Source organism: Prunus mume, linkage group LG1 (assembly GCF_029339155.1).
Source record: "Prunus mume cultivar Tortuosa linkage group LG1, ASM2933915v1, whole genome shotgun sequence".
Taxonomy (NCBI): Eukaryota; Viridiplantae; Streptophyta; class Magnoliopsida; order Rosales; family Rosaceae; genus Prunus; species Prunus mume.
Genome location: NC_142698.1, coordinates 9815988 through 9830815, shown reverse-complemented (window position 1 = coordinate 9830815; position 14828 = coordinate 9815988). Strand labels below are relative to the sequence as shown.

The window sequence follows — 14828 nt, the reverse complement described above, 5'->3', positions numbered from 1 at the left end:
AATGAGTTTGAACAACTTGACATGAACGACAACGTCAAAGACACACCATTAAATTTATAAGATTTTTAACGACCACCTTTTATATGTTAGGTAAGGAAGTGGAGAATACATTGCATCATATGGAGTAATCATCATTAATATTAAATTAATTGGAGAAATTGTTTAATCACTGTCTTGTCTTACTGGTAATATTGCCACTCAAAAACAACCACGTGTCCTGTCACTCAATTTCTCTTCATATGGCATTCATTCACATTGGTCATGCTTAACAACATTTTTTAAGAAATAATTAATAATGTCTCTCTCTCTCTCTCGTGCATCTGAGCCAACCCACCACACAATGGAACTTATTGTTGTTCAACCTTCTCCTCAAACCATGTATTTTAATCTTCACCAACCCACCACACAATGGAACTTTATTGTTGTTCAACCCTCTCCTCAAACCATGTATTTTAATCTTCACTCAAACCAATCATTTAGCAGTACATCTTTCACTAAATTTTGTATTACTGAAATGGTTTTTCGAATAAGCATATGATTGTGTTAGATTGTGTGAAAGGGTTATAAAGTGTATGGGTTAGTGTTTAGGCCAAGAGTATAGAGTTAGAAGAACTGAGAGGGTTTTAAAATAGAAACAAAAGTAATTTTATTAGAATGGAGAGAAAGAGTACACCAGGGAGTAGCCTATGTTGCCTTCTAGTGGTTTAGCTCTTGGCTTCACACTTTGTGCTTGATTACGTGGTAGGAGAGGTCAAGTCTATGTATAGAATTTTGTTGCCGTCTTGTGGCAGAAACTTGGGATATCTCCACCATTCTTAGCCACGTGTTGTGGCTTGCACTACCAAATGCTTTCTTGTATATCTAGGATATTTTGCGACGTGAAGCCGATATCCCTCATCAATATTTTACTTTTAATTTTCCTAGAATTGTGTAGATTGATAAATGAGCACTTTTTAACAGAGTGATTGCTCCCCAGATATGTTCTTTTGATTAAGAATATACCAAAATAAGGCCATTATGGCGTCAGTTGCAGCAGACCTCTTCATTGGTAAATTTGTATCCATTCTCGAGAGCGAAGCAGCCTCCATAGCGGGTGTTCGTGATCAAGTTAATGAGATTAAGCATGAGTTGATAATCATGAAATCCTTCTTAGAGGATGCTGATGGCGACAAGAAAGCACAGACAGAAGTAGAGAAAGCGTTGGTCACAAGCGTTCGAGACTTGGCCAACGATGTTGAAAACATCATTGATGAATTCATGTATCACTTGTACGAGCAGCAAAGGAGCGGTCGATTTGCAAGGTGGATCCGCAAAACCATTCACTTTCCAAAGAACCTTTGGTATAAGCGTCAAATAGCCAACAAGATGCAGAGAATTGCCGTTGCGATTAGAGCAATTCCAGAGAGAAATCAGAGATATCGTGGTGGTGCAGCTAAAGAAGGAAAAAGTACTTCTGAGGATATTCGCAGCTGGGTGCAGAACCAAGCGGAGTCCTCTATTTACCATAAGGAGGATGAACTTGTCGGGATTGAAGGCGATAAGAACATGTTAATGGGATGGCTGATGAACGAAGAGCAACACCAAACTGCTGTGTCCGTGGTCGGGATGGGAGGATCAGGGAAGACAACTCTAGTTGCAAGGGTTTTCACCAACGAGGTTGTAAAGAGACATTTTGAGTGTTATGCATGGATTACTATTTCCCAATCTTACGTGATTGCAGACTTACTTAGAAGATTAATCAAAGAATTTCACAAAGCAAGGAAGGAAGAGGTCCCTGCAGACATGAATGCCATGAGCTATAACGAATTGCTAGAGATCTTGGTGAACTACTTGGAGACAAAAAGGTATCTAGTTGTATTAGACGACGTGTGGGATGTTCATCTTTGGGAGAAAATAAGGTTTTCATTTCCAGATAAACAACTTGGAAGTCGAGTTATGTTTACAACTCGAAGAGAAGACATAGCATCCTATTCTTTTGGAGTTGAAAGCCATGTTCACAAGATTCAACCGCTGGAAAAGAGTGATGCTTGGGTGATATTCAGCATGAAGGCATTCTCAAGTTACCCTAACAAATCTTGTTCAACTGAACTTTTGCCATTAGCTCGGGCAGTTGTGGAAAAGTGTGAAGGCCTACCCCTTGCAATAGTAGCCTTAAGCGGTCTAATGTCTTCTAAGAAGTCACTTACAGAGTGGAGCAACGTCTACAATAGTTTAAATTGGCATCTAACAAACAATTCCTTGCTAGAGCCTATGAAGAGCATATTGTTGCTTAGTTTCAATGATTTGCCATACCAATTGAAGCAATGCTTCCTATATTTTTCCCTTTTCCCCGAAGATATGGTGATCTTCACCGAAAGGCTAATTAGATTGTGGATCGCTGAAGGATTTGTTGAACATGTCAAAGGAGTAACACCAGAAGAAGTTGCAAAGAGCTATCTCATGGAACTCATTTTTCGTAACATGCTACAGGAAATGTATCACGGATACCTTCCAGGATGTAAGATGCATGATCTTATGCGGGAGATTGCTCTGTCAATAGCAGAAAAAGAAAAGTTTTGTACCATACATGATGGGAGTGAAACAATGGAAGAAACTAGGGTGCTCCGTTTGTCAATTCAAACAACTAATGGAGAAATTGGATCACGCACAGGTATGTCACGAGTTCGTTCTTGTCTTGTCTTTGTCACTGGCGCATCCTCATTCTCTTTCTCAAAGACATTTCGTTTTGACCTTACATTGTTGAGGGTTCTAGATTTGGAGGATGCCCCAATTGATAATATTCCAGAACTAACGTACTTATTCAATTTAAAATATCTAAATTTGAGAGGAACTCCAATTAAGGAGCTTCCAGAATCCATAGCACAGCTCTGCAACCTTCAGACCTTGGACATCTTTTTGACAAATATAGAGGCACTTCCAAGAAGGATTTCGAAGTTGCTAAACTTGCGGCATCTACTTATGGGCCGTATCATCTTCAAGGATGGGTCCGGTAAGGTAACTGGGGTAAGAATACCATCAAATATTAGCAAGATGAATAAATTGCAAACTTTGGGGAGTTTTGAATCAGAAGGAAACAATATTAGACTAATTGGAAGAATGACCCAGCTTAGGAGCCTTTGCATTTCAAATGTGAAAGAAAGAGACGAGAAGGACCTATGTGCCTCAATTCAAGAGATGAAGGTCCTTTCCCAGTTGTTTTTATGGGTAGCAGATGGAGAGGAATTTATTCGAGTTGACGCATTGTCTTCACCGCCTCCCTACCTTGAAAGACTTGATTTGACAGGAAAACTGGAAAAGATACCACATTGGTTTTGTTCGCTCCACTCTCTCACAATTATGTTTCTGTATCAGTCTGGACTCGAAGATGATTTACTACCTCAAATTGAAGCATTGCCCGCTCTACAATATCTTTGCCTCGATAATGCCTTTGTTAGGAAAGAGTTATGTTTCAGTAGAGGCTTTGTGCAGCTTAGGCATTTGCAGTTGCGGAATTTGTCATTCTTAAATAAGATAACTATAGAAAAAGAGGTGATGCCAAATCTCCAGTGCTTGGAGTTTGATAGTTGCTTGAGATTAGAGACATTGCCAAAGGGTATTGAGCACCTTACTAAACTACAAAGATACACATTTGAGAATGTTTCAAAAAAATTTACAGAGTCCATACGAGAAGGAGGTGTGGATCATCCAAAGATGCTGCTCCTCGAGGAGAGATGTAGCAGATATACGTAAGTTTTTTTTTTCTTTAATCCTTGAATTGACTTGTGCTCATTCACATCTCTGTTAATGGCCGTAATTTTTAAGTTAGATTGTATGCATTGAAGTTTTGTTTGTTAATTACAATGTTGCTTTTGTCTGCTTATAGATTTTGCCGAAACAAGTCCAACTATTGAAGACTTCACCTAGTTTTGGGGTGGTAAGAACTTGTTCTTCTTGTTAATCTCAGATAGACGGATCAGTAACAAACTATCAGTGGTCTAACATTAATATTGGTCCCTCCAACTTAATAACATGCATAGTCAAAGACTGATCTTGACCGGCTTTACATAAATTTCACTTGATATTTTTTGTGTGAACTGTTTTAATTTGCATGTAATAATATTCGAGTTCTCATCTGTCGCTTTCATTAATGGGCAGCTGTATGTCGATGATTACTTTCTTAGCACTGGACCATGGGTTCTTTTATGTTCGGTGTGTTTGTACTTTCTTTTATGTTAGTTGCGTTTGTACTTCAGGTTCGCTAAATAATACAGAATGTTTCCATCATCTCTTGAAGAAGAAATTCTGCACCATCCCTTCATGAGAAAACTTCCGCGCAACGAGAATGTCATTGTAGCAATATCTTAAGCCAACTACACACTGTCATATGAGAAAACCAAAATACATTACAATATGTGTTTATTTTAAGCCGATCACACACTGTCATATGAGAATACTGTCACAATGTCATCTTCGATGTAGGCTGCCACCATTGTCCAAGTCGGTGGACTTGGCTCTCTTCTCATAGCCACTAGTTTACAATGTAATAGTATTATTACATATCTAACCGGCCAATGCACGCCTTTTGACTCCATAACAGCTTCCACTAACACCTAAGTGCCCATCATAGCAGCTCCAATCGGCGCCTTTTTACACATTATAAAGTATAATTATCCTTAAGTAAGCGCATATTGTGGACAACCATTTACTCAATTAGATCTGCACTTCCAAGAGCCCAAAGTTTCTGTTCTTTTTTCTTTTGAAATAAGTCGAATACCTTCAAGAAAGGGAAGAAAAAAAAAAAACAATGTTGCGTCGTGTGCATGCCCATCTTGCACGTATAGAAATACCACTGTCATCGTGTTTTTTATGTTTTATGTTTTTAATACGCACAAAAAAGAAAGTTCGCATTAAAATATTTTAGTGTTTATTGTTAAAATGTGGGCCTTGTATTGTTAGTTTAGTTGAATTAAATTACTATATTTTAGTGAAAAAACATGTGCAGAAAAATTAATTATTATAAAATAAATAAAAAAACACATTAGATGGGAGAGGGACTGGGATGGTATTGTCCTCGCCTCCATCTCCGGTATGAAATTTTGGGGAATCCCCGTCCCTATCCCCATCAAGAGATTATATCCCAAATTAGGCCCGGATCCCCAATTATATATTTAAAAAATATAAAAACTAACCATATTACCCTTCACTTTCACCGTAAACTAACTTAATTAAATTCAATTGAACTATAAAATTTCACTCAACTACTCAAATTCATTTCAATTCAATTTCACAAAAATAATAAAATCATATAATTTTATTTTAAAAAATTGGGTAAAAATTAAAGAAACTAATACAAGATATTGTTTTCATCCACTATTCATCATCAAGATGAATATCCTCACTCAATGGAAAACGAAAAAAACTTGCGCAAGAAAAGGATATGTGGCTGTACATTATACATACAGCTACCAAATCACAGCGGCCATGCTAGATTAATTTAACATTATTTAATTAGTTATTTATACATTAAAACTTTTTAATTGTTATATTATATTATACTAGCCCCTTGGCACATGCTCATGCATGTGCCAATTAGTTTTATTTTATATTTTATATTTTTTTTTTAGAATTAAGAAAAGATAATATAGGTAGTTATGTTTCATAAAATATGACCTATTATCTGATTTTGTTTTTTTAATATAAAAAAAGTGAATTTACCATATTATCCTCATATTTTGATTTTTAAATTTTGTGTTACATCCGGTTGATTTCTCCCCAGAATCAATTCTAGATGTGTTGTTTTGATTAAGCTAGCATATACCAAAATAAGGCCATTATGGCGTCAGTTTCAGCAGACCTCTCCATTGGCAAATTTGTAGCAATTCTCGAGAGTGAAGCAGCCTCCATAGCCGGTGTTGGTGGTCAAGTTGATGAGATTAAGCGGGAGCTGGAATTCATGAAGGCCTTCTTAGCGGATGCTGATGAGGGCAACAAAGCACACACACAAGTAGAGGAAGTGTGGATCAGAAGCGTTCGAGACTTGGCCAATGATGTTGAAAACATCATTGATGAATTCATGTATCACGTGTACGAGCAGCAAATTGGCGGTCGATTTGCCCGGTTGATCCATAAAACCATTCAGTTTCCGAAGCACCTTTGGTATAAGCATAAAATAGCCAACAAGTTACAGAAAATCGTGATGGCAATTAGAGCTTTTACAGAGCGAAATCAGAGATATGGTGGTGGTGCAGCTGTAGAAGGAAAAAGTACTTCTTCTGAGGATATTCGCAGATGGGTGCAGAATCAAGCGGAGTCTTCTCTTTATCATGAGGAGGATGAACTCGTCGGGATTGAAGGTGATAAGAACTTGTTAATGGGATAGCTAATGAACAAAGAGCAACGCCAAACTGTTGTGTCTGTGGTCGGGATGGGAGGATCGGGGAAGACAACTCTAGTTGCAAGGACCTTCAAAGATGAAATTGTAAAGAGGCATTTCGAATGCTATGCGTGGATTACTGTTTCCCAGTCTTATGTGATTGAAGACTTACTTAGAAGATTGATCAAAGAATTCCACAAAGAAAAGAAGGAAGAAGTCCCTGCAGACATGAATGCCATGAGTTATAACGAATTGCTGGAGATTTTGGTGAACTGCTTGGAGACGAAAAGGTACCTAGTTGTATTGGATGACGTGTGGGATGTCCACCTTTGGGAGAAAATAAGGTTTTCATTACCAGATAAACAACTTGGAAGTCAAGTCATGCTTACAACTCGAAGAGAAGACATAGCATCCTCTTCTTTTGGAGTTGAAAGCCATGTTCACAAGATTCAACCGCTGGAAATGGTGATGCGTGGGAGCTCTTCAGCATGAAAGCATTCTCAAGTTATCAGAACAAATCTTGCTCACCTGAACTTCTGCCTTTAGCTCGGGAACTTGTGGAAAAGTGTGAAGGCCTACCACTCGCGATCGTAGCCTTAAGTGGTAAGTCACAGAGTGGAGCACAGTCTACAACAGCTTAAGTTGGCATCTAACAAACAATTCTTTGTTAGAACCTATGAAGATGCGCATCTTGTTGTTTAGTTTTAATGATTTGCCATACCGACTGAAGCAATGCTTTCTATATTGTTCCCTTTTCCCTGAAGATCACGTGCTCGTAAATAGAAGGCTCATTAAATTGTGGATCGCAGAAGGATTTGTTGAACATGTCGAAGGGCTCACACCAGAAGAAGTTGCAAATAGCTATCTTATGGAACTCATTTTTCGTAACATGCTACAGGATAGGCCTCGACGATCCCTCCAAGCATGCAAGATGCATGATCTTTTGCGGGAGATTGCTCTGTCTATAGCAAAAAAAGAAAAGTTTTGCACTGTACATGATGGGAGTGAAACAGTAGAAGAAACTGGGGCACTCCGTTTGTCAATTCAAACAACTAAGGGAGAAATTGGATCATGCACAGGTATATCACGGCTTCGTTCGTTTCTCATCTTTGCCACTGGAGTATCCTCATTCTCTTTCTCAAATAAATTACCTTCTGACCTTTACCTTAAATTGTTGAAGGTTCTAGATTTGGAGGATGTCCCACTTGATAATCTGCCAGACAATCTAACGTCCTTATTCAATTTAAAATATTTAAATTTGAATGGAACTCCAATTAAAGAGCTTCCAGAATCCATAGGACGGCTCCGCAACCTTCAGACCTTGAACATCATGGTGACAAAAATAGAGGCACTTCCAAGAGGGATTTCCAAGTTGCTAAACTTGCGCCATTTATATGTGGGGGGGTTCATTTCCAGAAAGGTAATTGGGCTAAGAATACCATCAAGTATTAGTAAGATGAAGAAATTGCAAACTTCGGCATATATTGAATCGAAAGGAAACATTATTAGACTTATTGGCAGTATGACCCAGCTTACGACCGTTGGCATTGCAAATGTGAAAGAAAGAGACGAAGATGTGCCTCAATTCAAGAGATTAAGGTCCTTTCCCGCTTGCTTTTATGTGCAGCTGATAGAGAGGAATTTCTTCAAGTTGACGTATTGTCTTCACTGCCTCCCTACCTTGATAGACTTGACTTGAGGGGAAAACTGGAAAAGGTACCACATTGGTTTTGTTCACTCCACTCTCTCGCATATTTGAATCTGCTTGGGTCCAGACTTGAAGAAGATTTATTACGTCATATTGAAGCGTTACCCTCTCTACGTTATCTTTACCTTGTGATCTTAGAAAAATCTGATTATGTCGGCGGTTTTCTATATAAACCGTCGTGGTTATTTCAATTCTTGTCATTAAGTAAATCTACCGACGTAGGATAACAAAATCCAAGAAATAAATTGTTAAAAAAAATTCTTATTCAGACGACGGTTTAAATATAATGTATGATGTATAAAGTGGACAAATACGACGTTAAATTGTATAATACGTCGTTAAATGAAAACCCCAACTTGGTAAGATTTAAAGATATCGTCGTAGAAATACGAGAAAGACGTCGTTATATTTATCTTTGCCGTAGTTGTACATTAATTTAATACGGCGGTATTTTGTATTTTACCTCCGTGGATTTATTTGTAATTATACGGCGCCTTATACGAAAACTTGGTCGTATTAATTTCTAGGTAAAAACGGCGGCTTTTTTCGAAATCGTCGTCTTTACTTTCTACGTCGATCGGTTCATAACTTCCGCCGTTATTTGTTGGCTATGATTTTACTACTTGAAAGACGTCTGTTTTTTAATTAAGTATGTCGTGTTTTGGGAGCCATTTGAATCTCCATTTTTTAGTTGTCTAAGGTGTTATTACACGGCGGTTTTATAAAACCGTCGTCTTTTAAAAAACAACGACGGTTTTCACTTAGACCGTCGTGTTTTTCTGATCGTCTTTTTCACTTTTTTTAGTAGTGTGAAGATGCCTCTGTTAGGAAAGAGTTATGTTTCAGCAAAGGCTTTGTGAAGCTTTGGTGTTTGATGTTGCAGAATCTCGCATTATTAAATAAGATAACTATAGAAAAAGGGGCGATGCCAAATCTCGAGGTCTTAGACATTCGTAGTTGCATGACGTTAGAAACATTGCCACAGGGTATTGAGCACCTTACTAAACTACAACAATTCAGATTTGATAATGTTTCAGAGAAGTTTAGAGAGTACATAAAAGAAGGAGGTGTGGATCATGCAAGAATGCTACTCGTCGACGAGAGATGTAAGAAATATACGTAAGTATCTTTTATCCTTTCATTGACTTTCCTAAACTTAATGATTTGGAATATTGCACTTGTGTTCAAAAAATTGTTCTCGTTCACATCACTGTTAATGGATATAAATTGTTTGTTAATTACAATATTGCTTTTGTCTTTTTATATATTCTGCAGAAACAAGCCCTGGGGATTCAAGATTTTACCCCAAGACTGATCTAGATTGGCTTCTTATTTGCTCTTTTTGAAAATCAAATGTTCATAAAATTGCAGTTGATGTTTTTGCATTCGAGCTTGCGTCTGTCACTTCAGCAATTGACAGATGTATGTCGATGATTAGCTTTTAAGATTTGGACCATGGATTTTTTTATATTCGGTGTATTTGTACTTTCTTCTATGTTAATTGTGTTTGTACTTTCAGGTTTTTTTTTCTAAGGGGTCAGATTTTGTACTTTCAGATTGGCTAAATAAATAATACAAAATCTTAATTGCTTTCCGTGATAAGTCCTATAACATAGGAATGTCAATGTAGCGATATCTCAAGCTAATTACACACTATTATGTGAGGAAACTAAAACACATTACAATGCGTGATTGATTTGAAATACCGCCACAATGATATCCATGACGTAGGTAAGTTTTTCATCACCCTCATCAATCCTATTAAGTAACATGTTAGAATCTTCTCCCCAAAGCCGGCTCTTCTGCGGCGGTTGACCTCCCCCTGCCCCCTCCCCTCTTTTCTCCCTCAATTGTGACAAGGATGCGCTCAAATTTTTGATCTTATCTAAGGAATGAAACGTAGTTTTTATTATTTTTTTATCAAACAAAACTATATACATTTAAAACATGTTTGACAAAGAAAATAAAAAGACATTCTTTTTAGGCAGTAGCCGCTTCCACGAGGAACCGTACATGGGGGGCTAATAACAGTTTTAACCGAAACTCCAGGAACACACGGCTTTGCTAAGAGAGTCAGACAGAGACTTCTTCATGACAAACTTCTTCTTCCCATTAACCAACCCCAATTTTTCTCACACAGACGAAAATACAAACACAAAACAAACACTCTGTTCCCCTCTGATCTCTCTGCCTCTCAGAGCCATGGATGAAGAATACGACGTAATAGTGCTCGGAATGGGCCTCAAAGAAGGCATTCTTAGCGGCCTCCTCACTTCTCAGTGGATGGTCTGAAGGTAAATCTTATGGAACTTTTTTCTTTTTAAATCACAATAAAATTGGCTTTAGCTAGATCATTCATTGATAAGAATGTTCAGGCTACTAGCTGATGTTAATATGGCATTTACCTGAAATAGGTACTGCATATGGATAGGAATGACTACTATGGAGGAGAGTCCACTCTCTTAATCTCAACCAGATATAATTATATACATGTATGTTGTTATTTAGAGAGAGAGAGGGAGGGAGAGAAAGGCAAAGTGTACAAGCAATCCAAGCCTTGAGTGTTGGTCATTTGAGCTGCTTATATCTTGCTCTCTGGTCTTTTACTAAATCCGGCTCTTTCCTTTCTTTTTTTTTTTGTCAAAAAATTCGGCTCCTTCTGTTCTGTCTATAAGGTAAATTTTCTGTTTGTGTAACTTCTCAGAAACAGAGAAGATGATCTTCTAAGAATTAAGTAGGATTTTCAAAACCAATTTTTCAATTTGATCCCTGCGCTACATAAAATATAAAAAATTAATACCTCTGCTGCGATGTTTCTTGTATTTTTACTTGTATGTATACGCATGTCTCTGTACTTCATCTTCATAGTTAGATAGCAGTCAAAATTTGATCAAATTGGTATAATGCTCGTCTGATTTTGTTGACTTATGACAGGTCAGCTGCCACTTGTGGACATTGTTTTTACTCTTTATAGATCGATTGAAATTCTAAGTGAGCAGTTTTTAGGGGAAATCTCAAGAGCCTTGAAGCCTCTGATTCTTCCAGAGGGAAAAGGCATAAGGTAATTCGTTATTCACGGTCACATTGTCACATTATGGATTTAGTTTTGAAGTGAGAATCTTACTTGGATTTCTCGCAGACCACCTATGTAACTTAGCACAACCTACTACCGTCTAGTTCAGATGAATGATGATATTTGATTGATGAAGATAGTCTGTTGACACAGAAGAGGACCTAAAGAAACCCAGCTGCTTCTATGTAAGGCATCCTGGTTCTAATTATTTATTTATGTTTCTGTGATTTGTTTATAGTGTTTGTCAACTTTGTGAGATTCTTTGGGGGTTGACTACAATTTTTGTGATTCTTTAACTACAAGCTGCAAAATTGTGAGTTGGAAGCACAAGGAAAGCTTGTAATAATTGAAATGGTGTTGGAGCTCATGTTGCTATCAAGCCTTTTGTATGTGCTAGATGTATGTGTGCAGCATGTTGATCATGTTGGTGCTCTGGCCTTTTTTATTTATAATTATTTTCAGTATATTTTTTTAAAGATAGAGCTATATCAACTAATCTAGGGTGGCGGTGGGAGGCGCACACAAGGGATTCAAACTGGTCCCATGGGGTTGTGCAAATAAACACCTCTACCACTGAGGTAAACACCCACTGGCTGGCTGGTGCTCTAGTTTTTTTCTGTAACTCTTGCTCTGTTTTAGCTTTTAGTGTCGGATGATGAAATATTTAGCACTTGTAGTTATTAGGACTATCAGCTCAAAATTTGAGTTATTCATGATAACTATTTATGAGGTTAGGACTCAAACTCGAGTATTGTGTGATGTTTTATGATAACAATTTATTGAAAGAAAATATAATACAACCAGAACTCAGATGCAAATGAAAGACCAGAAATTGAAAACAAATCCAGCAAACAGAACTTCAGTGTACTCCCTCACTTTTAACATAAATAATTTTTGAGAAAGTCTTTATAAATTATTATTTCCTCTATTTTTTTGAAAGAGAAAAATAAATCAGTTTGGAATGTCATGGAAGAGAAGAGGGATTTCTAGATCTCCACCTTTAAGGATGAGTCATGGGAGCACAGATGCACTTTTTGACTCTTGTTCTCATTTTCCCCTCATTTATTTCTCTCTGTCTTCGCCACTTTCTCCGATTTCCTTTTTTTCTTTGAATTTCAGTTCCTCCCACGAAAGCCCAACTCTTCAATTCCTGAAATAGAAAAAATAAATCATCTTAATATGATTACGAGACTGGCTGTTGATTTGGTTTTGGGCTATGGGAAAAAAATGAGAGACATGGAGTAGATGAGAGAGGAGGAGAAGAGAGAGAAAGAGAAGGGGAAAGGATGTTGATCTGGGTTTGGGTTATGGGGGAGAATTGGAGATATGGATTTGAATGGTGGATAGAGAGGAGGACAAGAGAACAAGGCAGATACCAGAGAGAGAGAGAGGAATTGGACGGGTCTCAATCTCAGTCGGGTGGATTGGGTTTTATTTTACCCGTTTCTACGTGGAACCTTTTATAAACCTACGTTTTAATCTCAGTCGTTCAAGTTCATCTCACAGCTGAATTTTGTGTCCGCATTTATTGTACGCAAATAAGCTTCCTCAAGAGAGATATAGCGAATCTCTCTTTTCTAGTGCATCTGAGCCCAAACCACACAAAATGGAATTTTATTGTTGTGCAACCTTCTCTCCTCCATTCCATGTATTTTGACATTCAAACCCATCATTTATATCTTTAAAAAAAAATAATAATAAACCTATCATTTATCAATTCCACCTGACATTCAAACCAAAGTTTGTGTTACTGAAATGCTTTTTCCAATATGCATATGATTGATATATAATTCATTCATATTTGAAGAATATTGAGCATTGGAATTTTTAGTTCTATTTTGGAATTCCCCAGTATTCATGCTACTTAGAAAATATTTTGGACAATAAACAACTAATTAATCATGATGTCCTCCTTTTTCCTTCTCCAATGCACCGACCTTTCCAAATTATCTACCACCATTACTTAGAAAATATGTGTAAGAGCATCTCATGTTCATATACCTATTAAAAGACAAGACTCGTGATGATAGGATAGGAACAATGAGTTGAACCAATACCCCAATATATATCTTTTCAAAAAAAAAAAAAAAACTATCATTTATCAATTCCACATCATTCATCAAATTTAAATTTGATATTTGGTATTAGACATTTTCCTTGGAGATGCTCTAAGAGCATCTCATGTTCATATAAAATATTGGTTAACTTAGAGCATCTCCAAGGGAGATGTTATATACCAAACATCAAATTTAAATTTGATGGTTGATGTGGCAATTTGACATTTACACAGTTTTATACTCCACCCGATATGTTAAATAAATAATTATTATAATTGTTGATGCTCTTTTTGGGAGGTCAACTTAGAGAGTAGGTGATAGTGAATGATGGGTGAAGGTGAGGACCTTCAGCATGTGTGTGAAGACTTGGATAAGCGATAAATGTAAAGAAGACAAGATATACGTGGTTCATCCTTAATGAATGGGTTACGTCCACGGAGAAGTATGTTCTCATTATAATAGTGTATGATTACATTTGTACATGGGGTTGAACTCGAATATAAAGATGACAAGTGAGATGCCCAGGCCAGGGATCTAGAAGAGAGTCCCTGGCCCTAGGGTCTAGCTCTGAGACCCGGATTCTCTTCTAAGTGGAGAGAAGTCCCCTTTTCACATGGATACTATTCCCTATTTATAGGAAGGTGAAAGTGGGAGGTTTGTGTAGATTTTCGATGTGGGACTTTGCGCAAGTCACTGTGGTGGTGACACGTGTCATGGTGTTGATGCTCTTGGTGCTAGTTGCTTTGATGCTGGATATGCTCGGTTGATTATGGTATAAACAATAATAGTCAAATCATTTAAGATAAATAAGAAAAAATAATAATAAATGAAAGTTACAACCAGCTGTCCTTAAAAAATAATAAAATATTCATTTGACATCTTACTTTTGGGATGTCAAAAATAACAGCTGAACCTCTAGCCTTCATTCCACATCAGCTTTGACAATTCAGTTGGAGTGATGTGAGATGTTATTTCTATCCGTTAAATGTCTATGTGGCACGGTTGGAGATGCTCTTAGGGTACACGTATGTTAAACCTACCTAATAAAAGACAAGACTCGTGATGATAGGAACAATGAGTTGAACTACTACCCCAATATATAATGACTATCATGAGGATTAGGTAACGTGGTTAGCTAATATGATTAGAAAATATACAAATATATAAATAAACCCAATCCTAACCATGTATTTATAAAAAAACCCAAGCACTATTTAAACATAGAAACACACCCAAAATCAACCCCAAAGTCAACTTTTTGGGTGTGTTTATAAATGGGTTTTGAGTGTGTGTAATGATGGGTTTTGGGTGTGTTTATATGTTTAAATAGTGCTTGAGTTTTTTTATAATTTCAACCCCCATTTTAGGTGTTTTAGTAAAACTCCCTAGAAAATATGATTTATCTAATCGCTTTTTATAAGGTTTTTCTGTGTAGGGAAGGTTGGATTTTTTTTTTTTTTCCAAAGTAAAAAAGATAACTTTATTAAAAGTGGATGGAAACGTGAATTGGATTGTTAGATGTTGATTTCTCTTCTTTAGACAATTGATAAATTTGGTCGTAGTGCCCTTCTGGAAAGCTTATGGATAACTGGTTCAGGTTGTGGGCTTCGAGGAAATTGATCTTAGAGCATCTCCACC

At 37.1% G+C, this 14828-nt stretch overlaps 1 protein-coding gene and 1 pseudogene across 1 annotated transcript; both read left to right on the top strand.

The window, feature by feature from the left end:
* Nucleotides 1–439: 439 nt before the first annotated feature.
* Nucleotides 440–4269, top strand: LOC148920975 (disease resistance protein RPM1-like). The gene is made up of 2 exons (XM_089054323.1): nucleotides 440–3725; nucleotides 3863–4269. Exons 1-2 carry the CDS (start codon nucleotides 1018–1020, stop codon nucleotides 3888–3890), a joined length of 2736 nt encoding a protein of 911 aa, XP_088910449.1. The 5' UTR covers nucleotides 440–1017; the 3' UTR covers nucleotides 3891–4269.
* A 1444-nt stretch (nucleotides 4270–5713) lies between these two features.
* LOC103334735 (disease resistance protein RPM1-like) lies at nucleotides 5714–9593 on the top strand (annotated as a pseudogene).
* The last annotated feature ends 5235 nt before the right edge of the window (nucleotides 9594–14828 follow it).